A 25,493-nucleotide genomic window follows, 5' to 3' on the forward strand; every position below is an offset into this window, starting at 1 on the left:
TATATACGGAAATGTATCTTATATCTGTCTAGATAATTCGTGGAGGCTCTGGGAAATCTTCATCTGTTTGTTATTTTGGCTTTTTTTCGCAAACTTGTACTCAAGGTTGATCGAAGGCTGTACGGGGTCATTATTGCCAGTTACGTGTCTCCGTAATTTTCATTGTGAGACTCGTAATCAGTATCGCCAGTCGTAACTATCACCCGCTGCGCACCGATCGCGGGAATACCCTGCAGGCTATGGTTGGTCTTACGTGTCCGTGTATTTTTGCATGGCAGCTATCAATTGTCGATAGTTAATTATTGCCCACTTTCATTCCAGTTTTTTCAACGTGGCAACAACTCTTACTCACTTGCGCCTGGACTGGACTTTGAGGAATGCACGAAGGATCAGTCCGCCAGTGGAAAGCTTGCTGATCGTTACCAAATCGGTACTAATTTATATTTGTGAGACTCGAGCAACGACGGATACGCAAAATCATCATAAAGTCTGCATAACGTTTCTCATGCTCATTGTCAGCCCAATGTTCCTGCACTTGAGTCACTTTCCTTAGTGTTCTGACGATGCAATTACAGACCCGACTCGGATGTCGGCGGGCCATTATCTTCCACATAGTTTTCTTTTTTATTCCTCACAAAGTGTCTGAGAAGCCGCTGGATGAGTGGTCAATTTGTCATTTTTCCACCAGGGAATGGCGTATAAGAGCAGTTTACTCACAAGCGTTGAGAAACTCCAGCTGACGAGCAGACGATTCTCGGACATGCAGATCATTGGCGATGCTAAGTATAGCCTGTAACCACACTGTCCCCGGATTTCGTACACGGCAGTAGATCGATCCACCTGCATCGGATATTTAAGGCCAGGTGTAATACTTTCAAGTCACTGAGTCCAAAGCGAGATTCTAGCACCGGTACTCTAACCCAAAGTCAGCTACTACTAATCACTATGTTCACATGAGTCTAATTGACGTTACAGAAAAGTGAAAGCTCGAGTTAAATGATTTTTAAGCCGGTTTATTAGCGGATGTTTACCTAATATAACCTACCCAAACTTTTTTAAATGCACGACGCATAGTCGCATGGAGTTCCAACACCCGAGGTTGTCGAACGCATTGATTTCCTGGTACTGTCGAAAAAAAAATTACAGGCTACAATCCTATCTTTCTTTCAGTACCACGCAGTTTATACTGTGCCGATTATCTACCCAGTCATTATTAAGATTTTTCATTACCACATTCATAGCCACGCCAAACCGAGCGACTGTGGCTCTAAAACGCCGGCATGTCTCATGCTCTTGAAACCAGTTGCACCGAACGGAATGTGCGGATGAAATTGTCAAATTACCCGGTTGGTGGTGCAGATTGTTTCCGCGTCTATAAGTATAACCCATTTCTCGACTTTATGATTCCAGCGTCTGGTGCTCATCCATTAAGTCAGCACTTCGTCAAGCTCACTTTTTGATATCTACTTTACACACGATTCATGAATGAGCCGCGTCCTTACATTACTTTGCTTTTGGGAGTAAAGGGTCATGACTGTCTGCCAAGTGTGGTAAATTTAGGAGGTGATCGACCTTAATACGACAAAGTTTAAATGCTGTTCATGCACACTTCTATCGTATAGGTTCAAAACTCAAGTTCAGAGGAATTTGCATGTCTGTGGACAAGTATTCGAAATGATGGCACAAGTTTTTTGTTTCATTGTTTTTTTTTTTTACGTTCAGGCGGAAGTTACTGCCCAAAATTGTGTCATTTTCAAATAATTTGCTGGATAGATGCATCCGATCAACTGGAACAGGTTTTTTATTCACAGACTGTTCTCTCCTTGTTTTGTATACGTGAAACGATCATCTTGGCGATTCGTTAAACCAGCACAACAACTTACAACTATACTAGTAATAAACATATTTAATAGCAACCACTTTTTTTGCAATATATAATAATTTATATCGCATAATTTTATCGCTTAATACTAGCACTTCGAAATGTTTGCGTCTAGTCGCGAAATGAAGGTTACTTTTGTATCTGCCTTGCAGAGCGTATAGTACTCCTACCCTTACCGACCGAGTAAACTCACCCTTTTTCTTCTTGTATTATACAAACACACGAACGGAAAGGGGTTCAAATTTCGACGGTGCATCACTTTTTCATACCGAAATTTAGGAAAATTACGCATAATGTGAGGAGAGAATCATCTTTTATTTACGAAATTATTGTTAATAATAGTTCTCGTTTAGCGATATCAATATTGCATGATTTTTACTTACTTAACAATACTTTACATGGAGCAAAAGCATATTCGCGTTTTGCTTATTTGTTAAAATTATTGTTTCGAATTTGATCCAGACACTCGTGGAAGATTCTAACAATTTAGAAAATCCCAAGTCTAAACCGAATAGTCGATGCGCGACGTATTGCTGTGGAAATTGTGTTTGATTCAATTGGCAGTCCCAGTTTTCACCGGGACGTTGAAAAATTTGAGTTATAGACTCATCAAATTGTTCCTCTCCACGGAAATCTTTAGTAAAAGGCGAAAGATTTATTCGTATATTGAAGAGAAACCAGAGTACCTGTTGTGGGTTCTGGCTACCTTCTACCCAATCCACGGAGAGATTTTTCTTCCGAGAATGTCGAACACTGTGGAACTCCTAGTGGAGGAAAAACGAAGTCAAGCCAGGCAGCTGAACACACCGTCCGTACCCGGGAAATATCTACGGCTCAGTAGTGCCGTTAGTGGTCAGCTTTGAACACAGTAAAAAATGTTTTTGCGAATATCTCGAAAACTATTCCAGATATCGCGGATGTAGAAAAAGATTCTTAAAAAGCAGGAAATTTCCTATAATAAAGTTCTGACTCTCGGAACTCTATCACCAATGAAAACGATGATTATTAAGAAAAAGATTATTTCTTATAACAAATTCCCCATAATCTTAAAAACGCATTTTAACAGGTACTGAAATATAGTGAGTATTAAATAAATTGATGAATCGAAGTAATTCACTGTACTATTCATTAATTGTAGAATTAGTAACAACTAAATCCATGTATGTTATGAAATGATTAAACTTTAAGGTCAGAAGCAAAAACATTGCATATTTTTGTATAAATAAATGTAAATAGGTTAATAAATAATCGAGTTAGAGCTTCGATTAAAAGCCCAATTTATTTAATTATCAAAAATTGTTCCTTGATATGAATTCTTAGTGACGAAAAAAAATGTTAACTAAACAGAGCGTTTTAAAACTATAGGGAATTTGTTTTAAGAAATGATTTTTTTTTAATAATCATTGTTTTCATCGACGATCTAATCGTCAAAAACAAATATTTGATAATGTCATAAAAAATGCATTTGTTTATGACATCTTTATAAACAATCTGAGTAAAAAATTTTAAATAATTATTTTTATATAAATTTCAGTGATTAAAAATCGAAACAATCGAAACATTTTGAAAAAAAGTTTTTTTTTGCTATCTTTATTTGATTTTTCAACATTTTCATTCCTTAAATTCTTGATTAAAACGTGGGAAACCAAAATTGAAAAAGTTTGTAAATGGGGATCTCCTTTAAACCCTTTGAAGAATGCACTCCCGAACAGCAAAACCCCCTTTTTTACTTAATTGTTTATAACTTTTGCAATATTTTTGGCGGATCTTGAATTTTCTCGAAAACTTTCTAGACCGACACGAAAAAAATATAAAAGAAAAGTTTCTATTCCGAATCGAATGACACCTGAACCATATTTTTATGAGAACTTTAATTGAAAATCGTAAAAAAGGTGTTTGCTGACTAGACTATAATAAAGTTTCAAGTTTATGGACGTCGTCGTATCTGCGAAAACGAGTGTCAAACCCTGCGCTATCCAATCTGGGTATCACCATGCCGGTAAAAACAATCAGCGAATTACACAGAAGCCCTGCAGCGTAGCTATCGACTCAAATAAGGTGTCAAAAATGAGGCGGATGGTCGGAACAAAGCATCTGACTTGTTCAAATCGTCATTTGCGCGACGCTGACTTAAATCAGGTTCCAAGGTTCCAAGTCACAGCAGAAGCACAGGGCTGAATCGATTCAGGTTACAGTTTAATATGTATCGAGGTGAAATCGCATCAACTCGCCCACAAGAGCGCTGCACCTTGGGTCAATATCATGTATCGAGTTGTCGGGTGCGGGTAATACGCAGGTACGTACTCTACATCAGGTGGTAACGAAGGTGGAAATGAAACTAGGGTAGACTATTAGCCGGTGTGCGACGTAAACAAAAGCAGGAGGCCACATTGATTTTCAACAGCCAAAAGTAAGTTTTTTTGTTCAGATTCTTTTAATATTTACTTTTATTGGTATTCAGATATATATACTACAGCAAATATTTTTTTGTTTTGAATTGAATATTAGTAGTTAATTACAAATGATTACTTTTTACGTAGATAATTTAGGTTAGTCATGGTGTTTTATTGTTTTCAGAAGTATGCGTTGGGTACGGTTGTGACGTATATTTTTTTATGTTTTTGCTTTTAGATGCCCAGAAAACGCTTGCGAAAGACCGAAAGAGCGCGGTCTGATATTTATCAATATAAGGATGCTTATGATGAAGTAAAACGTGGGACTTCTTTACGGAGAGCTGCGGAAATGCATAATATTAATCGCATGTCGTTGTTACGATACATTCGTGAACGTGATGAAGCCGGTGCGAATCACGATGTAAACAGCATCAGCATGGGATATGCAGCTCATAATAAAGGATTTTCTAAGAAGCAAAAAGAGCTGTTATCAAAATTTATTTAAAGTTTTTACTGATTCTGAGATGGCTGTTATTATAATAACGTTTAATAGTTTAGTAATTTTACAGTCACGGTAATTTAAATTTAGTTAACACTTTGACTGATTTTATGATTTTAAAGAAGATGGTTATAATAACATCAGATGTTGCAGTGCCTTATTAATTATAAGAGTAGAAGTGATCGTAGACTTAATTTAATTTGATATATAAATGTAAACTTTATATAGAAGAAAAGTATTTTGTGTTACGTTAAACATTTCTAACAATAAGAGTAATTATATTCGAGTCTCGTGCGTATTTTGAGACAAAATTTCAGTATTCTTATGTAGACAAATGTACAAACTACGATTTAAGTAATTTTTGTCTCAACTAACTAGTAAATTAACAAAATTATTGTCCCCAGTGAGTCAACCAGCCTCGACGAAAGAGTCTCTTCGCGTCCTACTTGTCGAAACCGTGATGCAGTCCTTCGATTGGAATCGGAGGATTGGTTTTCAATGAACGGCCTAATGTCACCCAGGGGACGCTTACCCCGGTTTTCAAAAGCTGCATTAGGACGGTGGAATGCGCGGACACGTGGGTGCGATAATGACGATGACGAAGGAGTTTGATTCTTGACACAAATTACTCCTCATGATTTTGTAATACCTCGAGACCGAAGGTGTTACAAAAGCGGCGCTTAAAACTCTTTTACTTTTACAAGAATCGCAGCACAAGGACTTATCCAGTATGGAATGAAATTCCCGCGGAGTTCTGCAGTTGCAGCTTGTGGAAACGTCTATACTGCTGATTCGGTCAGGAAAGCAAAAGGGATGTACCTGCTGTCTACAACGCCACAACCACGAGGCCCGTGGAACGTTATACAAATGCGCAAATTGTGGAGACGAGTTTCGAAACGTTGCGGAATAATCATAACTGTGCTGCAGGCCAAGACCAAATACTATTTTGGTTGGCTACATGAAGATCAGCGGCAACAGAGGCTGGCTGGCTAACCTTCTTTCAGCATCCCGGGGAATGCTGCGAGTGAAAGTGATCTTAAAATTGCGTTAACGCGTGGACGTTGATCGGCTGCAGGCTTTGTCGGTCGTTCGCTCGCTCCTTATACCTGAGTAACTTCTCTATCGTTCAGGGCCGGCGACTTTTGTGTTGTTGGTGCGATGACGACTGGACTAAAAAATTTCCAGGTGTTGGAAAAGAAGAAACGGGATTCCACCCTTCTGGGAAAAAATTTAGCGAAATTCTGTGCAAATTAAACTATTCATTCTTGTCGTTTCAGTTAGACAATTTCACGCATTAGAAAAATAAGCAAAACATCGTTATTCCAAAAATTAACATCACTCAAATAGTACTGCAATTTCACGCGCCTGCTGAGAAATGACAACTTGCTTTTGAATGAATTAAGGATGTGAAAGAATTGTTCCCATTCCAATAAACACACGGAAAATTGACAAGTCGACGGCCCTGCGAGTGTCGGTATTCTTGTAGGCTTGGCGTATAGGCACGTGGTACACTATTGCAGGTGGTCAGACGAGGTTTCGCCATTGCCTAACACGTTGTCCACCGCACCGTAAGCCGGCGAGCGTCTTGGTGCTCAGATCGCATCACGTATTCGTGTAGGCATAATCAATTCACATGGGCTCTATCTCAATTAGTATCTTTTGAGAACCATCGAAACTTTAGATTTTATTGTTAATATGGCACAGGCAACGGTAATGCATGTGAAGCTGTATGGTTATTGGTTGGGGACGAATGCATCTTCAGTGTATTACGCAAGTTATGACTGCGAAATTTTCAATGTCGCAACCACACACTTATGAGTTTGAAGATGAATACGTGATTTCAATTTCGTTTCAGTAAGTTTTAAGACTTTATTTGAAAACGCCTGTAGTGTTAAAGGAATTCAAATCACGCGGTAGTTTAACTCTCTAAGCTCGGAAACTCAAGGCAACTCTTATACGTCCTTACATAGTTGCGTTAGTCCAAGTTTCAAACAGGTTCAACGCTTCACCGTAGACTTGTTAGAAAGACGAATGCAGGCGTGATTAAAACAGAGGCATTCTCAAAGAATTGAGGTATCTCAAAGAACTTGTCCAACATTTTAGTTCTGTTACAATGGTTTGCCAGCTCTTAGGACACAGTAATGTGAAAGTAGGAAGCTGAAGAAGTTGCCCTTCACAGTTGGATGTAGTTAAACTAAAAGTTATTGTTGCTGCAGAAAATCAGATTGATTATCTGTAATAATAATAATCGCATAGAACAGGTGCGGGACTTTCAAGTATAAAGACAAATGAGAAATGATTATAGCTATTGAAATTGATTATTTATGAAACTTGGTGGTCACAGCTTGGGTAGCTATAAAGTATAATTATAAGTTGCAGCTGTCAAACTATCTACGCTGAAAAGTATTTTTTGAACGACTCAAGCCCAAAAAACTTGATGCAACATCAGGCGTTCACGAATCTAGATCTTCATTTGGAAAGCGAATGGTTCAAATGAATCCAGGGACATATTTTGGTGATAATCATTATGACGGAATTCTGAATTATTGCCTATTGGAGTTCGATTGCGCAAAGCCACGAGTCATGGTGCTTTAAATCAACAATGAGGCGTGAAAAGTTCCGTGAGGAGTATTCCAATGTTGCAGCGTCGAATGCTTGTGTCATCCGAAAACCCGCTAGGGGAGAATAATAATCTATAGCTGCGATTAAACCAGTCGAGTCACTACCGGTTAACTCCACTCGGAAATGAAAGAAGATTTATCAAAAGGTCATCAATCAAGTCGGTTAAACTGATGCAGAGCAAATCTCTTCTGTTCTTTGTAATCGGTAGACATGGATTTTCGAAATTTTTTGTACGACTACCGCGGATTTTGGGATTTGTACAATCCCCCAATCAAATATTGAAATTATGTAAAAAATTGATTGGCTTACAATGAATGTTGCTTGTAATTTCGCTCTAAGAGCCGGACGAAATAACTACTGTCGCGCTGCCTGGTCCCGGTGCTCTAATTTTCAACCGAGCCAAAAAAAAAATCTTGCATTAGTAGCGAAGGTTTTGACATTGAGAAAGAATATAGCGAATGATTTATTTCTAATCAAGATAAGACTTGTAATAGGGACAACGATTGATGTTTGACGGGGCTTGTAGGTATGTATAATGGTTATTAAAGCGCGGTGCGTCTCGACTGACGGCTCATTCAAGTCCGACGATCATGACTGAAAAAGTAGAGAATGAAAAAAGAAATAGCAAGAAACTCGATCTTGATAATTATAATAGCAAACATGATGGATGGTTAATTTCTCTCAACGAACCATCTATTTACTTTTGCAACTTTCTTTTCTGTAACAAGTTCACAATTCGGTACAAGAAAGTCGCGTGATCATGGTCTTCACATTTTAAAACTGCGTACGTACAATTTCTTTTCTGTCCAGGCTACCACGGCACAGGTATAATACATTCTTGTTTTAAGTAACGGACATTCCGGCCTTCGGGCGGTCGAAATAATTGCATTGAGGCCCCGTTAATGGCGTCCGAAAGATGCTGGACCCGGGCATTGTTCAGAGGGAGTATGTAGGTAACCTTTAAAACTCCGTAACGAAGGCCATCAGGCGTCTGCACTAACAGAGTTGACATCAATGGACCTCGATCAGAGAATGAATAAACGGTCAAGATGGGACAGTGAACCCATGCTCTCGCTGTGATCTATGTCACGAAAATTGGTGCATTGATCGACGCTTTATCCCTAGGTTTAACTTTTTATTACACGCGGACTTTACAGGTAGGAGACTGATTGATCGTCGACTTTCAAAATGGTGTGAGAAGTGATGCAGTTGAGTAGGGGGTCGATTTCGAAATTATTATTTAATTTTTGAAGGTCAAACTTGTGGTAATGTTTGAGTTATCTCAATGTGGCTGTAAATTGAAAGCTCTAACATTACTGACTTATAACCTTCGAGATTTCAAATGTCGCTGTACCATCAAAATAGCAGCATTTCGTTTCGCAGCAGTTAGGAAATCGCATCTTGGGGGAAAGGTTTATAATATTTATGATCGTTGTGTACAATAATAAAATGAAGTGAATTTTATAAATTGTATTTATATGTCATCCTCACCGAGATGATAAACAAGACGAACCTTGAGACTGTATACACTGAGATACACGATTTGCCAACATACCAGTTTTTTTTACATATACATTTTCGGGTGACCGTTAATTTGCAACGCATACTTCTCATCCCTGGAATCGATGGAAAACGATGAAAAAATAATGTGTAAATGATACCGTATTTTTTGCTTGTTTGGAAAAGGTGCCTTAATCAATTTGAAATTGAAAAAAAAACTCATTTTTCGTGTAAAAAAGAAATGAGCTATTGTTCAAGTTATTTTAACAGGTCAGAAACAAGGGAAAAATCAAAAACGACAAAACACGAAATGTTTTCGGTAGAAAAATGTATTAGACGGTGTTCTTGCGGCATTAAATAGTTACACAGACTATTTGTTTTAAATCAAATTCCCATCTATGGTATAAGCGTTAAAACATAAACGTCATTGATAGATTTGAAAATAGTCGCTGTAGAATAAAAAAAAAATAAAAAATGTAGCACGGTGGACTCTAAAACGCTTTTCACTTGACAAATTGATTTCGACAGCTTCTCCAACTTCAAGATAAAACAGATTTTTATCGAATTTTCTATTATAAGAGAAAAAAAAAAATTAATTAAACAATATTCTTTGTCCTTTATATTCGAAAATTGAGATATTTATTTTTTTTCTATTTTTACTTTAAAAACATTTTCCAATCAAGTTAAAAGTCTGAAATAATTCAAACACTACTTTTTCGGAGGTGAGAAGTATATATGTTCTGTAATCAGTTTCCTGTAATCAATTCCCGACGTAATAAATTCCCATCAGCAGTGTGCACAGCCTTTGATCTTTCCTCGCACAATATTCTCACGTTTTTTCGTCTTTTTACCATCGGATACTAGGATCATGTCGCGTCACGCCAATTTTCTCGTTCACCTGTCAGCGTAGACTAGGATGCTCACAGTACTTATTACATCTTACGAGCCTCTGCATGCGCTCAACGTGTTTTCCCGTACAACAATTCGTACCGACATCCGCACTCTCTTGCGCAGGTATGAGAGCCATTTGTAATTCCTTTTTCCGTAAATCAATTCAACCCCCGGTAGGGCAGGTATGCCGGAAGAGCAATGAGTATAATAATAATAAACTAGCTAGCATTTCTTTCGACAGGTGGAAGTCGGCATTCAAGTATATTAACAACGTGCACCAGGTGCGCGGATGATGTAGCCTGCGGGAATTTACTATCGTTTGAAAAAATATCTATGATGTAATTCTTACTTTTTTTTTATATTTAAATGTTTATAATCATCGAATACGCCTACGCGATGTTGACGAATAAATTGAGCTGGCAAAATTCGAATGACCATGTAACGATGACATATTTTTAGAATGGTTTTAAAATTTAGATAAGAGTGTATTGAGTAAATAAAATATCGTGTCAATTCGACTATTAGAATGCAGCGAATGAGCTTAATCGTTCAATCTCAGTTTATGCTCGATTCAAAGATAATGCTACACCGAAGGAAGGGATTAATTGAGTGAAATGATTGACGAGTTATTGGTTGAATCAACTAAATTTTGTAAGATCAACAAAAGCATTTTGTTGAATTAAGTAAATATGTATATCGTGTTTGCCACATTTAGTTGATTCAAACGAATATCACTTGACTCAAATAATTCTTTCCCTCCGTCTAGCTGTAAAAGAGAGCAAAAAAACAAACAAATTAACACTTGTTAAGAAATTTTGTTGCATATTAATCTAGCGCTGTGAATATGACAAAGTGCTCTATGCAAAATAGATCCAAGATGAAATCTGAAGCGGTTTTGAACACCAATGTTCTCACACGCGTTTAGAATCTAATTCTTTCGTCACTGGAGTGCCGCGAGCTCACTGATCCGTTGATAGCTCATATATATATATATATATATGTATGTGTGTGTGTGTGTGTGTGTGTGTGTGTGTGTCTGTGAGTATTCATATATATTGATTTGTTTGAATGAAATGACAGACTCTGCATACGCTGCTTCATTCATCAACATTATTCTAATCTTGTGATTTTCTGTTCTACTCCTCCTCTATGTGTGTTTCACTATTTGCAGTATAGAACATCGTCTCTTCTGAATTATCCGCGTGTGCCGAGTAGATTTATGCCAGTAACGAGAAAGAATCAGTCAAACTAATTTTAGTTTATTAGAGTAATACCTAATTGTGTGACATGTGACTGCGTGTGTGTGTGTTAAATAAATCCGGCGAAGCTACGACACGGTGAAATCATGTATGAGGTCGGTTCATGCATCGGAGGGAAGCTGTCCGTTGATTTAATTGCCTGTCGCAGGTACATTTATTCGATTGTCAGTATAGAAAGTAAGAAACCTGCAGCCAGACAAATGACGGGAGATATGTAACAAGGTGTATCGCAGATATTAATCGTTGCAGGTGGTAGGTGTGATGCATATGTATATATATATATACACATATTTATATATATACGTATAATATCACGTATGGATGTATTAAAGTTAATGAAATCACTGGTGAAATCTGTAATAAAAGTGAAATTCCGAATCGAGGTCGTCATATTTTCGCGAGTAAATTAATTTTGAGAATATTTTCACGCGTTCATTTTTTATATATATATATATATATGCATTTTTTTTTTTTGATTTTGTTTTTGGTTCCGCTTAAACTCTTTTTTTGCTGTACCCTTCAATTAAATGTTAACGTAACGTAGATTTACAAGACGGATGTGAAATTTGAAAAATTTCTTTTCTATACTCGCTGCTGAGCATGTATATCAGGTTATGTCTGGCTAAATGGATACCGGAAGTTGCGCGGCTATATATGTTGTATCTGTATGTAACTATATACCCACGCTTGCCGTTTTCTTAGCTTTCACGGCTAGATTGAAGATTATATTTTTTTATTATCGCTGCTCGCCGAGTACGTTTCATTATTCGAACGAACATATATTGTATGCAACGAGAGTAAAGTGAGGGACTTGAGGAATTACCGGCTTCCTCAAATTATCTTGGGTTTATCCCGACTTGTCAATTACGGACACGGGAGATTTATGTAAACGTTATAAATTTTTGAAACTCAATGAAATGGTAACTCTTGAATAATGCGTTCACTGTGTTTTCGGTTTCCCTTTCGAAATGTATTAGTTTGTGTCTTCGAATTCATTGCTTTTACTCCACCGCCCTGGTAAAACTGAGATAAAGTATCGCGTAAACCACGTGATTTTTAAACGTCACTGTGTAGTACGAAATCGAAATATATTTTTCAAAATACGAATTTAACTTAGGTTGGTCAAAAATTTTACCGTATATCGAATAAAGATTGCGTGAGATTTATCACATTTTAGACACCGAAATCGAAATTTATTTTAATCATAATTTAATACTGCGTTTGGTACGGGTAATGCAACTGAATTTCTAAAGCACGTTATATAGTCTTGATTGTCGGATCCAATATAAAGATAATAGTTTTCAGAAGTGCGAAGATCGTTATGTTAGCATCTTTGACGTGATACTAAGCCAAGATGCCGTGTATAAGTAATCAGTTTTAAGTTACACCAAATAAATCGGAAAAATATAACTTAACATTGACAATGCGAAATAATAGTGATTTCGTAGCCAATAATGTGACATTAATAGCAAATATGTACAGCCATTTCTATAGACTTGATAATGGCTGACCGCAATTCTGGCCGAAACGTTACGTGTAATGGGGATTGAATCTCTTATCGAACATCAGAAAGCTATTATCTTTACGCGAAAGTTTCAAGAAACGATTAAAAAATTGTGAGAAGGAAAATTTAAAGAAGGTATTTTGTTTTGAGCTGATGTTAATTCTCCGGTTAAAGGGTGGCAGTTCATGGTTACAGCCAGCGATTCATTATCCACACATAATGGGGTAACAACTCAGAGATTCTGTATTCAGATTCGACATAATATAGTGGCGAAAATCACATATTTATAAATATAAATAGCTATTTATGTTGTAAAAAAAAAAAAATTTCATTCACGAACGACAACTTTGGTGTATCATAAAATTTGAATTCAAGAAAGGAATGGATTAGGCAGCAGATCCTGCTACCAGAATACAAAATTAATTACAGTTTTCAATAAAGTCCGGTTTCGTTTGGGGAATCACAGCATGTGTCGTCGTTAGTTGCTCACGAGGCTGCGTCTTGTTGTAGATGTCCTTTCCCCCCTACTCAAGTTAGAAAAATTCGTTTTAAAGAAATAATTAATACTGTCTCTTGATTATTTATTTTCGATATTTGATGTATTCTAATCGATAATTCTGGGAATTTCCAGGTATAACGAACCGGTTTTGTCAGTTTATTCTTCATTATCAACTTCGAAACGATGTGAAATTAGCAAAGAATTCAGTTTTTTGTGCGAACTAAAAGTCATTGGTATTCTGCTAAGCTAGCCGTAATAGGAGAATAAATTGTTGCGTCCGTAATTCCACTTTTTTTCAACACGATATAAGAATAATACTACCTTCGGCTCAACCGAAAGAATTCTATAAATTTTAGCTGCAGCCTTGGGTTCGTTGAAAAACGCAACCAAAAATTGCTTTTTGATTAGTATTTTTTTCGGGTATTCGCAGCTTGGGTGTCTTTTACAAGATAAAACACAAAGTGCCAGCTAAAGGTTGATGCCGCATGTAGTTTCTGTCAAAGTATTTAGTGTCTAGTTGATAATCCTAAAACATGTAAAACGAAAATGTGGCCAAGTTCTCAGTCTGCTGCACCAACTGTTATTGTTACCGTACAGTTCGCGTTACGCAAAGTAAATTCAAATCGATTATTTAAAACTTTCGTCGGTCAGTGCGACATTGCGTAACCTCGCCGTACACATGTGTTTACCGAAATAATATTTAACATTTCCTGACTGACTGCCGTACAGTCATGAATATTTTTAAATACCGAAGTGGCAATAACTTTGCAAAGTATCGCCCGGTTCAAATTTGCATACATTTCTTTTCACATGTCGAATAAAAAATCCTTTTCTCGTGTACCTTGAAGTCTTGGCTGACAATGAATATATTAGACAGCCATGTCAAAAGGCTTAGGCATTGGCATTCGTGTACCTATACACGTGTGATTAAATTTATGATTGTGGGTATAATGATTGCGAAATAAGAATTGCAAAAACTTACTGTGTTTGACCTTGCCCTTTCTGGATAATAGCAAGCTCAAAGGTGTCGGGCCCTTTTCTGCGTAGATTTCTTTGATACCGCTAGGCTTGATGCCGAAGAGAGCGTTTTTCCCCACCTTCATGTACTGCTTGCCCATTTTCTTCGGCGACCCATTGCCGAAAAGCGCGGTGATGAACTTCATTTTGGAGTATGTTTACTGACTTCTTCAATACTGGTTGTTCAAAATTGCTTCTCGTCCCTCCCACCCACCCGATATTTCACTGCACTTTTCAGCTGCGTTTACTCCCTTTAATTACCTGTCGGAAAATGTTTTTCGCGCTTAATACTGAACCGGTTTTAATTGAGTCGCGACACTTACTACTTTTTTAAAATCCAACCACATTGATCGAACTGTGACTTAAAATCCTTCACGGTTTCTTCGGCAATGCACGATTCGAAATAATTATTGGTTCGACGATTGTGAACATGAAGATCTCTGGGTTATATTTTTCTCGATTCCACTTAATAAGCTGCCTGCGTCTCCTTGGCACAGAAATTTTCACTCCCTGCCTGTGTTTTTTCCTTTTCAATTAGCTTCTCGTATGTTGTCCAATCTGAAAGCAAAGGTATAAGATTCTGTTAAAAAAAACCGTCCGATAGCAAGATTATTTTGTTTTTAATGCGCTTTTTTCTTCTTATTTTGCAACTAGCTAAACATGTAAGAGTACTCTTTCACCTGGCAAGGAACACCAGCCTGGTAATCAAGATTGTTGAAAATCTCTTCGCTTGTTGGCACATCACAACGACGAAAACATGCTCAATTTTTTTTGCCGACAGTAATGAACTGAATAATCCCTATCCGCATTTATCGTCGTAACGGACCATGTTTCAACGCGCGAACAGTTTGTATTGAACCCGTTTCGTGCAGATGAAGGAAAATGTCGTTTAAGATTCTGAAAGAATTGCCATATAAAGAATAAAGTTAAGCACAACTTGTCATTCCGGAATTCCACACCTTGCCATTGGCGCTATGTGTATTCACGTACTTACATGAATTTTCGAAAGGCTCAATTCTCACTTTTTACTAATATTTTGCAATCTCGTTTTCTGAGATACCTATTAGATGGTATGTTGTTGATGGCGGTTAATTGTACATATTATTCCTCAATGTTTCGAAACTGTCTAGCTTATGTGAATAATGTGACGAAACACTATTTGATACTATCGTGATACAACGCGTCATTCGGCCCAAACGGATGATTTATAATACCACTATGACAAGAAGAACAAATACGTTAATCCTTATCATCATCATCATCATCATCATCATCATTACTTCAGTATAATTGTTTGTATTTGTACGCGAGGGTTGATCTTAAATTCGCGAAAAAAACCAGCCTACGATGGACAGAATTTAGCCCCTTGAATATTATCCAGTAAAAATTATTTTGCAAGACTTATCCCATGATGCGCATGACCTTTTCCTTAAAAAGAGGGCGTAAATGCGACACAAAATATTACGTATTTGGAGTCACAGAGATAAAGGAAATAGCTGACATGTCCCGATAAGTTTCCAAATTTGAAACTGGTAAAAATATAAATTCTGACCGCGGCGCAATGTGATAAATAATTATTATAGATCGTGTAATCGAAATTTATTCGACTAGGCAAGGCAGTTTCCATTGCATTCCAATTGCATATAAGAATTTTAGAAAGTTGAGTTTTTGTTGATTTTTTTTTTCCCTCAACGAATTCATAAAACTGCATTGCTCACGCGATATTCTTGCGGGACTTCATGCGGGTCGGTATAGCTTCCGGCGTGTTCATTGCCGAAGCGAGTCTGCGGTTAGTCTCCTCCCAATGCGAGGAAATGCGTACGCGAAGTCCTTGCAGTAATAAATTTAAATTTATTACTGTCGGCACTTTTTCAGGTACAAGTATAAACACCCCGACCGACTTGTGATTCATTCAAATAACTGGATGTTCGTGCTTTCGTCATAATGGGTGACCATACCAAGCATTGCACGGATTGGGAAAGGGTCAGAAATTTTCACCCCGTTACTGCATTCGGAATGGAAAAGTTCGGAAGAATTGTGGGAGGTAGACAGAATTTCGCAATTAACGACATGCACAAAAATTTGATCATAAATAGATTCGTCGGTAGATCGATGAACTTGCGATTTGCAAATCAACATCCATTCACCGACCGTGAAGAGCCCAAATAGACCGCAGAGTGATCGGATGATTTGCATCTATCGCCCAGGGGTCCAGATGCTTCTTCAGCGTTTTGTACGCCATCAAAAATCACATATGAACACATTTAAAACTTGGGAGAACTTGAGAGGTGAAATAAAACTCTTCAACGGCTAAATGTGCTGGTCTCTCACGTGCTCGTCTAGTAACTTTCAATTATTGCATCGCGGTTTGCAAAACCTGTTGATAAATTAACGGAAAGACTCGTTTGGTTGCTCAAGACCTTTACACGCGTACTTAACGGTCATGCAAGTTATCGATCTCTCCCTCTGCGTGTGGCATTCATATGTGTTCACGCTATCCCTCAGTGTCTATCGCGTAATAAACGGTCTCAACTTAACCCGCTTAGTACTCTCGATGGTCCAATGTCCAGCATCAGTTAAGGAAAGTCGCCTCTAACAAGTAACCATTGCAAGGACGAACTTGCTGGTGTTCCAGATAAGTAACTTCAGACGTTCTATTATGTTTTATCGGTCCTATGTACACGTGAGAAAATTACAATCGTGATGTCTCTGTGTCTTCAGGCGGTTGTCCTCAAATTTGAATTATAAATTAAAAATCGTAAAAGTCTTAGCTAGGTCGAGGTCAGGGTTCGTACATATGTTCGAACGACGCAGAGGAATTTCAAGTCTATCGGCAATTTGGTGTTATTAGGAGATGCTTAACTGTGTAAACAAATACAAACAATCTGGAGGAATATGCGATGTGAAATGTAAGAACGTGTTATCGTCTTCGCAAAAATTCACCACAAGTAAAATATGTCGCGTTTACGTAATACCAAGTGTAACGGCGATAGATGGCTTCAATCAAATTGCACTCACTGAAAGCGTCAACTCAGGGAGTAAAATTTCCAATATTTTACATGACGTGAATTAATGAGGTGAAAAAAAATTTCACGCGTAAGAATATTTGTATACTTGTGTATATGCGGACGTAACGAATGAAAGTTGGTGAAAGACGGTTAAAAATTTGTACAAAAAATCGAATGGATACTACGTACGTGAAAGAGAAATGTCGATTTAAATATGATGGGCGAGAAGAAGAAAAAAAAAGAAAAAAGAAAAAAGAAAAATTTATCAAATAAAAAAATCAACCAGAGAAGAAAAAACGCAGGAGAATATTCACAAGGCAAATAAAACTTCCAACCACAGTGCATGATGCAGCCGTACTCATGCTCATGATATGTATGTACATACTCGCAGTTACACATTTGCACAGTATAATTCTGGCTTCAGAAACTTGTGCGTTGCGTAGAACGATATCAAAAGCGAGCAAAGTGGAACCTGAGTCTTGTGCAGGTGTGACTGCTTACATTGCACTACTGAAAATTCTATGTGTATATCCATTCTCCGTCATGAGTGTAATTACTAATTTAGAGAACGTGGAGAACCTTGGAATCAGTTTTCACGCTGGATGAGCTTATAGCAGTAATCGTACAGTCTAGTTTCTACGTTCTGATTACAGACAAACAAATGTGTTACGTGCTACCGGTGTAATTGGAGAGCGCTCATCCTTACATCAAATCGTTGGACACGTTATATTATACGGATCGAAGAAAATGCCCGCATTGCCCATACGCAATGTGCAGCTAAGCATGCCGCTGATACTTCCGGAAAAAGCGCTCGCCGTATTTTCCCGTATTTATTATCATCATTCCGCTTTTCACCCATAAATCTATGCGTATTATAGATAGAGATGCGTCTTTACTTACGTAAGATTAACGGACACTCGGGCTTCCACGTGTTTGAAACCGGCTTTATTAAGCTCTTGAAAAAATTCACTCCGTTCGGAACTTTACGTAACACAAGGCAGTCTCGATGTTCGGCATGAGAGAGTTTCACTAGCTTTAAGGTGCATTACGCACACTTTCCTAAGTCCGGTATCGGTGAGTGCAGGGGATCGCTGAAGGGACAAACGGAAGAACGAATGCAATGCACCGAGAGCAGAGACCTCGACAGTCCCGGTGGAGTACCTTTGAAGCCCACTATCTTCATTTACCATTTCCCAGAGAGTTAAGGAACGCGTCAGCCGTAACGACATACGCTTAAGGCCTTTGGGGAATCGTTTTATTTCATTTATTCATTTGCCTTCAATATTACAATGTTTAATTTTATCGTTGTTGAAATTTGTGTACAAATTCGAATCAGACGTTCCAAGAATCAAGTGGTAATGCAGCGATAAACCAAATCGTTGGATCCTCCTGTGATCGTAGGGATTGAGAATGAGTTTAATTTACAGGTCAACCCTTCTCTGACATTTTCCTTTTTTCTTTTTCTTTACCTTCGCGTGCAACAGAACGTGTATGAGTAACACGGTTATGTTACAATTCCACAGATCATTGACTGCTTGAGTTAAAAACCCTGCTGCAGAATAAGATTGCGACACAGACGAGGGAAAGTTTGCTCTGATCCTTTCTTTGGCACTTGGCAAAAGTCATCTTGATACACGGTGAGTATTGCTTTCAATTGTACATGTCGCATGTCCCGGTTGATATAGCACCATTATTCGTACCGAATGTCGGTGCGGTAAAACGAACGAAATCACGTTTGATTATTCCACTGATTATCACTGAATTGAATTTTCCGAAGACCGTATAAATTTTCCCGTTGTCCAGCATCGGCTGTTCCCTCGCTTTTCTCTCCTGATTTTTTATCTTTTATAATCGATCGGAAACTCCGGAAAGAAATGGGTCGAGAAGCTGCAAATCACCGTCTGTAGCGGGAAACGTAACTTCTCCGTTAAAATATCGTCAGAAGGCTAAAACTCGCGGTTCGCGATGGGAATACACGTTCCGTTCAGCTCTGACCGGGTAATAATCACGGGAGATTGTGGATCAGCCCGTGGACCGCGGCTTGATGGCGCGGTGAGCAATATAGTGAGCAATCACCGACTTGCCTGGCTTTACAGAGTTGGTCTCTCAGCTTAGCCAAGACTCTCCCACCGGTGGTAGGGACGGTGGTCATTCCGGTGGTCAGTACTACCTTCACATGAGGTGAATGCTGTGGAGTTGCTACGGGTAGCTTTTTTGGCTGGTGAATGCGACCTGGAAGCCTCTCTACCTTTCATTCTACGTATCGTTAGTGGCTTTCAGTTGTCCTACGTACGTACCACAGATGCAGCTCGACACGTGCGCCTTAATTTTATGGGCAAATAGTGAGCAAGGAGGTTCTAATCAGACTTCTTCTTTGAGTTATTTCTCGCGCGACGTGAAGATGCTCTCGGAGTTTGTGTACCTACTACCCGACGGATTTTATAATCACAATTCTTGCCAGTGTGTTATGCGTACGATTTCAGGTTCGCAAATGCTGCTTCGTCCGAAGCGAAATGTTCAGGTCAGAGAATTCGCATTCACTTTGCAATCATTCGCTGGATCACGTTTAGGAAGAAGTCAGCGATGATTGCCGAGAATCTAGATTGATAGTCATTTCAATTCAATATTATCTATTCCCAGGCTCATGACTGCTGATCATTTTTCAGAATCAATGCGGTAGTTTTTATCGATTTCTTTTTTCAACCCAGATCAACCGCTTATGAATCTTTATGCGTATCACCGATATTTTTACTTTTTCTATTATCAAACATCCGATACGTCTCCAGTAAGTACATCAATCATGTACATCAGATACATCAATCTCAACTCCTGCGGGTCCCGCGAAGCTGCTGAATCGATTTCGCAGCAAAAATGTTAGTAAAACTCAGCATGCAGTAACGAGGAAAGTTCAGAAGGTGGGCACAAGTGAATGGATGAATGGATAAAATCGCTGGCGAGCATTGCGAGAGTGCCACTGTGCATGGTTTGCCTCTGGCAATTTCCACTGTTACGTTTCGATGTAACCAGTGTCTCATACATACTTTTCTAACGTACGGGATATTCTTACTTTCTCGATTAGACAAACATATGCGCAACCGTCAGTCTTACTCCGTCGACCTCATACTGATGTGCCACGTGATAAAGCCACCTTGAACTGCTGCGCACTGACAAATTGAACTATCCTCCGGCGAAAAGAAAGCCATTCCATATAAGCACGCGCGCTTCCACTGATTCATCTCGCAACTGATGGACAAGCTGACCAGAGGTCGTCTGAAGAGATCATAGAAATCCGGCAAGTTCTCCGTTCGTCCGTATGGATGGATAGAGTTTAGGTGTTGCGTACGACACGCCGGTAATATTTGTATTCTTAGTAAACATTAGCAATAGTTGGACAGGTTAGTAGCGTTTTTACTTCTAGCATTTTGCCAAGTGGTACAATATTTTCAAAAGGTTAGAATAAATTTACTGCAACCAACTCATTACGGAACGTTGATAATTGTCTGTGCAATCGAAATAGGTGCGTTCGATCACGCCTGTTGAGTGCCAACACCGAAAGTGCAAGTTGATGTGAATACATATTGATTTTTCAAAACTCCTATTGAACCGGACAAGATTGTGAAAATAATTTTACCCGTTTCTATGCGATAAATATGTATGAAGAAGTTACGGAGAACTCGTATTAGGTTATACGAATTTATATGTATATATGGATCAACTAGACGACTTACGTGATGCAAAAAACTGCAAATTTGTAACACATGTGGAGAAATGTAGTGTAATTGGAGAAAATCGCACTGGTACCTCGTCTGATCTGAATTACTGATAAAATTGCAGGAGATTAAATAATTGTTGTACTAATTTCCTGCCTGGAGGGATTGAACACACGGGTGCAAAGAAAAAGAAAAAATCTTCACAAAGAAGACCAACGAGCCTAAAATGGAACGGAAGTCAAGAGAAATTTAAACCAAGACCGCAATTGCCTGTTATAGCGTCTCGTCCACGTGTCACATTACCGTGCACGATTGTTTAGTAAACTTCGAGCTGGTGTTTTTGGCTTTGATAATTGTTCGTCACATGCAAACAACGAAGTTTGCCAAAGTATTATTACCGTTTTTACTTCCAGGAATCTTTCATATGGCGTAAAACTTGTCTGGATGGTACATTTTCACAATTAAACTGGTCTTGATTACTCAACGCTCGAATGAATTATTCCAGCCTTATTTCTTTAAATCAGCAATACTGATCAGTCATCGTTATGCAAAAAAGATGCCAAATACCGAAAGGCGAAGTGGCAACGTGTAAAGGATGAAACGTATCAAAGTGGGGAAAAAGATGAAAAACAATGCTAAACGATTTACGAGACAGCCGTGTTCTTTGACTGATAAATTGATTTCTGTCTACTATAATCATGTATTATTCGCTAATGTGGCGTGATGTTTTCAATACTCACAGTTTGGTCGTACTTTAGTACACCGTTACATCATATTTCATTTTTATTCCCTGACCGCGTAATAATTAATGGAACGATAATTATTTTGTATATGCAAGCAACAAAGCACATGTCATATACAACACAATTGCCAAATATAACTCGATGAGATCAGGTTAATGAATTTTATTGTGCGTCCGATATGGTGATCACGTCGTATGAAAATAATACGACATCCTCCGCAATGCAAATTGGGTGAATTATCAAGGTTATTGTCCTTTTTCCTCGCAAAGTGGCACACTACTGCACCACGTGTGTCCGTGACAAAGTTACACTCTCTACATTCAACATTCCAACGGATCGTCGTTTTCAAACCACCTTTTAAACGCTATCAAACAAGCTGTCGAGCCTCTGCATTGCTAGACAACTGTATAGTTGCGTTGAGAGCCTCGGGAGGTGAAGAATATCATGACTGCTTACTTACAGGACAGGATTATTTTTACTATACATAACCCGTGTAACGCGAATAATTACGGTATAGTGTCATTCACAGGTTTTAGTATTTGTGTCATGACGGCAAGCAAGATCTTGTGAAGTCCTAACGTACCTACATCAACGCATTGCAACACTGTTGCCCAAGTTGTGGGTTGCTGCAAAGTGACTCTTCCGTTGGTTTATCTTTCCAGAAAATCATTCACTCGCAAAACTCTGAATGGATTATTCCCAGTTCGCAAAAAAACAAAAAATTTCACAGCCTGCTTTCGGAGGGAAGTCGACTATTGACTATAGCTTTTGGAACTGACATGGAGCTCGAGGAACTCCAGTAAACGCAACTCGAAAATAAATTCGGTACCGTTTGGACAGTGTATCGTTAGTTTACTTACTCTATCTACGGTGCGCGAATGCTAATTTATTGTTACCGTGAATTGACACGCGTGTAGGATGAGTTTCGCATTAAGGGAAACAACCGTCTTTCAGGAAAACGTCAACTGCCGGTTGTTTGCATTCGACATTTCCAACGACGCGACTGAGGCTGCGCCTGGGCCTTGTGCAAACGGATGTGTAAAATTATGCACATGGGTAGTCGAATCTATTATCGAATATACCTGATTACTGCCAATTACCATGTGGTGAAGGGTATGTAGTGGATCCCAAAACTCTGTTATTTGTGCATCTTCAGGTAAGCTATGACCATACCTGCTTACAATGAGACGACCATTCGGCGAATAGCGGCTCTATGTGACTGACCGCGATAAGTTAATTTCGTTTGCATCCGGAGGAGACTAGCAGAGCTTTGAATATTTCATGAGTCAGCCGTTTATAATGCAATACAGTCACGTATCGTCAATTACTAATTTCCAAATAAACACGTGCCGCGTAATCGAGAGCTGTCGAGTCAAGGGTCCGAGACTTCACAAGATGTTCCAAATTTATTCCGGTCCATCGTATCGTTCAAGGGTACTCGAAAAGTTTGTGCCAAAGACTGATTATGACACGTGATTATACGCTCGAATTTAACATCGTAGCCGTTCACGTAATAAACAAGGTAAACGTTGAATAGTTCGTGATTCTGCAACTTTTCAACATTACCGAGAAAATCCAATAATTTTAAACCATAATTTGTCCTATAATATGGTAAAAGGTTGGACAATATTTACGGCTTATAAGTTATGATAGATTTAAAATTCATACCCTTCCAGTGCGTGTTCAATGTCCACCACACTGTGTATTAAATTTTTAGAAATTTCGGCCTTGTATAAATATCATTGCCTCAGTGACCTGACTATTATGCAAAATGAGGTTGAACGTTGGATTTATCAAACGATTTCACTAGAACGTCATGAAATTAAGCCATTTTTCTAAATCTCTTTACTACTTATTTGAAATTGAAAATATTATTACGCTAGTTTTTTATTGGGTCATGTTGCGATCTCACTGATAGCTGAAAAAAATATATACGTGACGCACAGTTAATATTTTTTATTATTGCGTGAGAAAATTTTTCTCAATAGCCTTTGATTATTGGAGAAAAAACAAACGAATGATAACGTGATGTTGATCAAATACGCGATGCCAAATAGTTGCAAGAATGAATTATTACTCACGACTTACACTTCAAGGAAGATTCAACCGGCCTGGATTGCTGACCCAATTTGTTGTGGAAAACTCAGCTTTGGGTTCACTTTCACGGTCTAAGCTCTCCGGAGCAACGAACGTAAGACGTTACTTATTGCTCGTCCGCACAAGAGATTAACTTTTCTCAACTCATTTGGTACATTTTTTCACGCAGCACACAATACTTGAAGATTGATATATCATGCACCTTGAAACTTTCCTTTCCGGACAGGTATATTGAAATCAAAAGTCCAGAGGAGAGTTTGAAAAATGGAAGGTTTGAGCACGTTTACCTTCTCCAACGACTTGTTTTACCAATTAAATTAGGAAAAGAATTGACGTATAAAATTTCAAATCATCAGTAATAACACTCAGTCTGCATTGATCATACAGTTATCGATTAGAAATCCCAATTTTATAGAAAAAAATCTCGCCAACGAACCGAACCTCCCGCTCTTCTTACGTTGAGAAGGGTGCGTCGAAATGAGCCCGGCAAGCCGTGGTGCTTGGATATAAAGTCAAGATCCGCCGCGTGGATCTGCGTCACCAAACAAATGAAAAACTTATAACACACACTGCAACAGATTCGCGTCACCTGGCTTCTCGTGTGGTGCAATTCGCGTGTATGTATAGTTATTCGAAGCAAGCGTTGTCCTCTCTTATTGTGAGCGGTTTACCTGCATATTATTTTCTCACAATCAGCCAAGTTGGTGTAGCCTTCAACTTCTTTCCGCCGTCAAGATTCAAACAAAGTTCAATTTCGGATCGATCTTTATGCTTTTAATGAAGCGAATTTTTGTCCGATTATAGATCTGAACGGTTTAATTCTGGCCAGATTAATTTCTATCAGTATCCATCTTGACTCGACTTACTTAAGTCGATAACTGTTTACTGAATAAACGTTATGCTCTGCCTGAATCGAATTGAAAAAATCGTGATCATTTATCAGTCCACGATTGTATTTGAACAAGCTTGTGCCATGGCAGGGTGAATTATTCATGTTGGCTGGAAGCCGGTATTACAAGTTTTTGCAACAATATAGAGAGCAGAAAAAACGTCTACGTCATAGAAAAAACTCTGTTGAACAAAGAATGTAGATAATATGTAGGTATATACTTAATATTTTTTATGTTAATCAGTTCTTCCCAAGGAATCGTGTCGATTTGTTGCGTATATTCATGTAATCATATACGGGATGCCGTTAAATTTAGTCACAGATAGTCCATAATGGAATTTTTCGTAATGACACAGTGTAAAAACATTTGTACAGTGCAATTGCAATTAAGAAGTGAGCAGAATATTGAACAGCCAAATTTGTCCCCGTCACTGATTAACTTATGATTGGATCATCCGAAATGCATCTAAATGCAATGATCGGCCACACTTGTCGAGTGACCTTTTTTGTCGAACAATTCGCGCATATTCATCAGACTTGTGTAGTTGAAAAATAATATTATACATATGTACTGTGATGCCAGGAATAAATCAAAGCTTATTGATTATAATTAAAGACAATGGATTCTTTATCAAACCTCTAACATCGTCCGTACACCTCTTGTTTCATCACGAACAAAAGACTGCAACTTTATATTGTATTTACAATAAGCTAGAAATACTTTTTAACCCGCGCGTATGAAGACGATTTGGGTTTCTCGAGAAATCTGATATTTTTTAGTGTTTATAAGATTCTTTACATGCGAGAGAATACGTCGTTTCTGCAATCAACTTGCAGCTTGCAATGACAGAATCTGCATTACCAGCTTTGTGACCTTGATCAATATGTGAACTGTGATTAGACGAGATATTTCATATTAAACTTTAATGAACCACTTTTTGCAATTGCGTTGAATTACGCATGGCATGTTGTTCTTTCAG

At 38.3% G+C, this 25,493-nt stretch overlaps 1 protein-coding gene, 1 long non-coding RNA gene and 1 other non-coding gene across 6 annotated transcripts in view; 1 reads left to right on the plus strand and 2 right to left on the minus strand.

Moving 5' to 3' along the window:
- LOC124409463 (scavenger receptor class B member 1) overlaps positions 1 to 23,876 on the minus strand; it is a 45,647-nt gene extending 21,771 nt beyond the window's left edge. For 2 of the 4 annotated variants that reach the window (XM_046887078.1, XM_046887075.1), the window contains exons 1-2: positions 23,609 to 23,876; positions 14,032 to 14,624 (exon numbers count right to left, since the gene is read on the minus strand). In XM_046887078.1, the coding sequence (XP_046743034.1) occupies positions 14,032 to 14,212 (181 nt within the window). In that variant the 5' untranslated portion in view covers positions 14,213 to 14,624; positions 23,609 to 23,876. Of the gene's footprint in view, positions 1 to 14,031; positions 14,625 to 17,974; positions 18,314 to 23,608 lie in introns of those variants that run through there. The other 2 variants (XM_046887077.1, XM_046887076.1) reach the window with 2 other exon arrangements.
- Positions 1 to 25,493, plus strand: part of LOC124409467 — a 67,583-nt gene that overhangs the window by 26,241 nt on the left and 15,849 nt on the right. The window lies entirely within an intron of this gene.
- Positions 2,445 to 2,568, minus strand: LOC124410112. Its single transcript, XR_006929571.1, has one exon. It is a non-coding gene; the product is annotated as a U5 spliceosomal RNA (small nuclear RNA).

Source organism: Diprion similis, chromosome 8 (genome assembly GCF_021155765.1).
Source record: "Diprion similis isolate iyDipSimi1 chromosome 8, iyDipSimi1.1, whole genome shotgun sequence".
NCBI classification, from domain to species: Eukaryota; Metazoa; Arthropoda; class Insecta; order Hymenoptera; family Diprionidae; genus Diprion; species Diprion similis.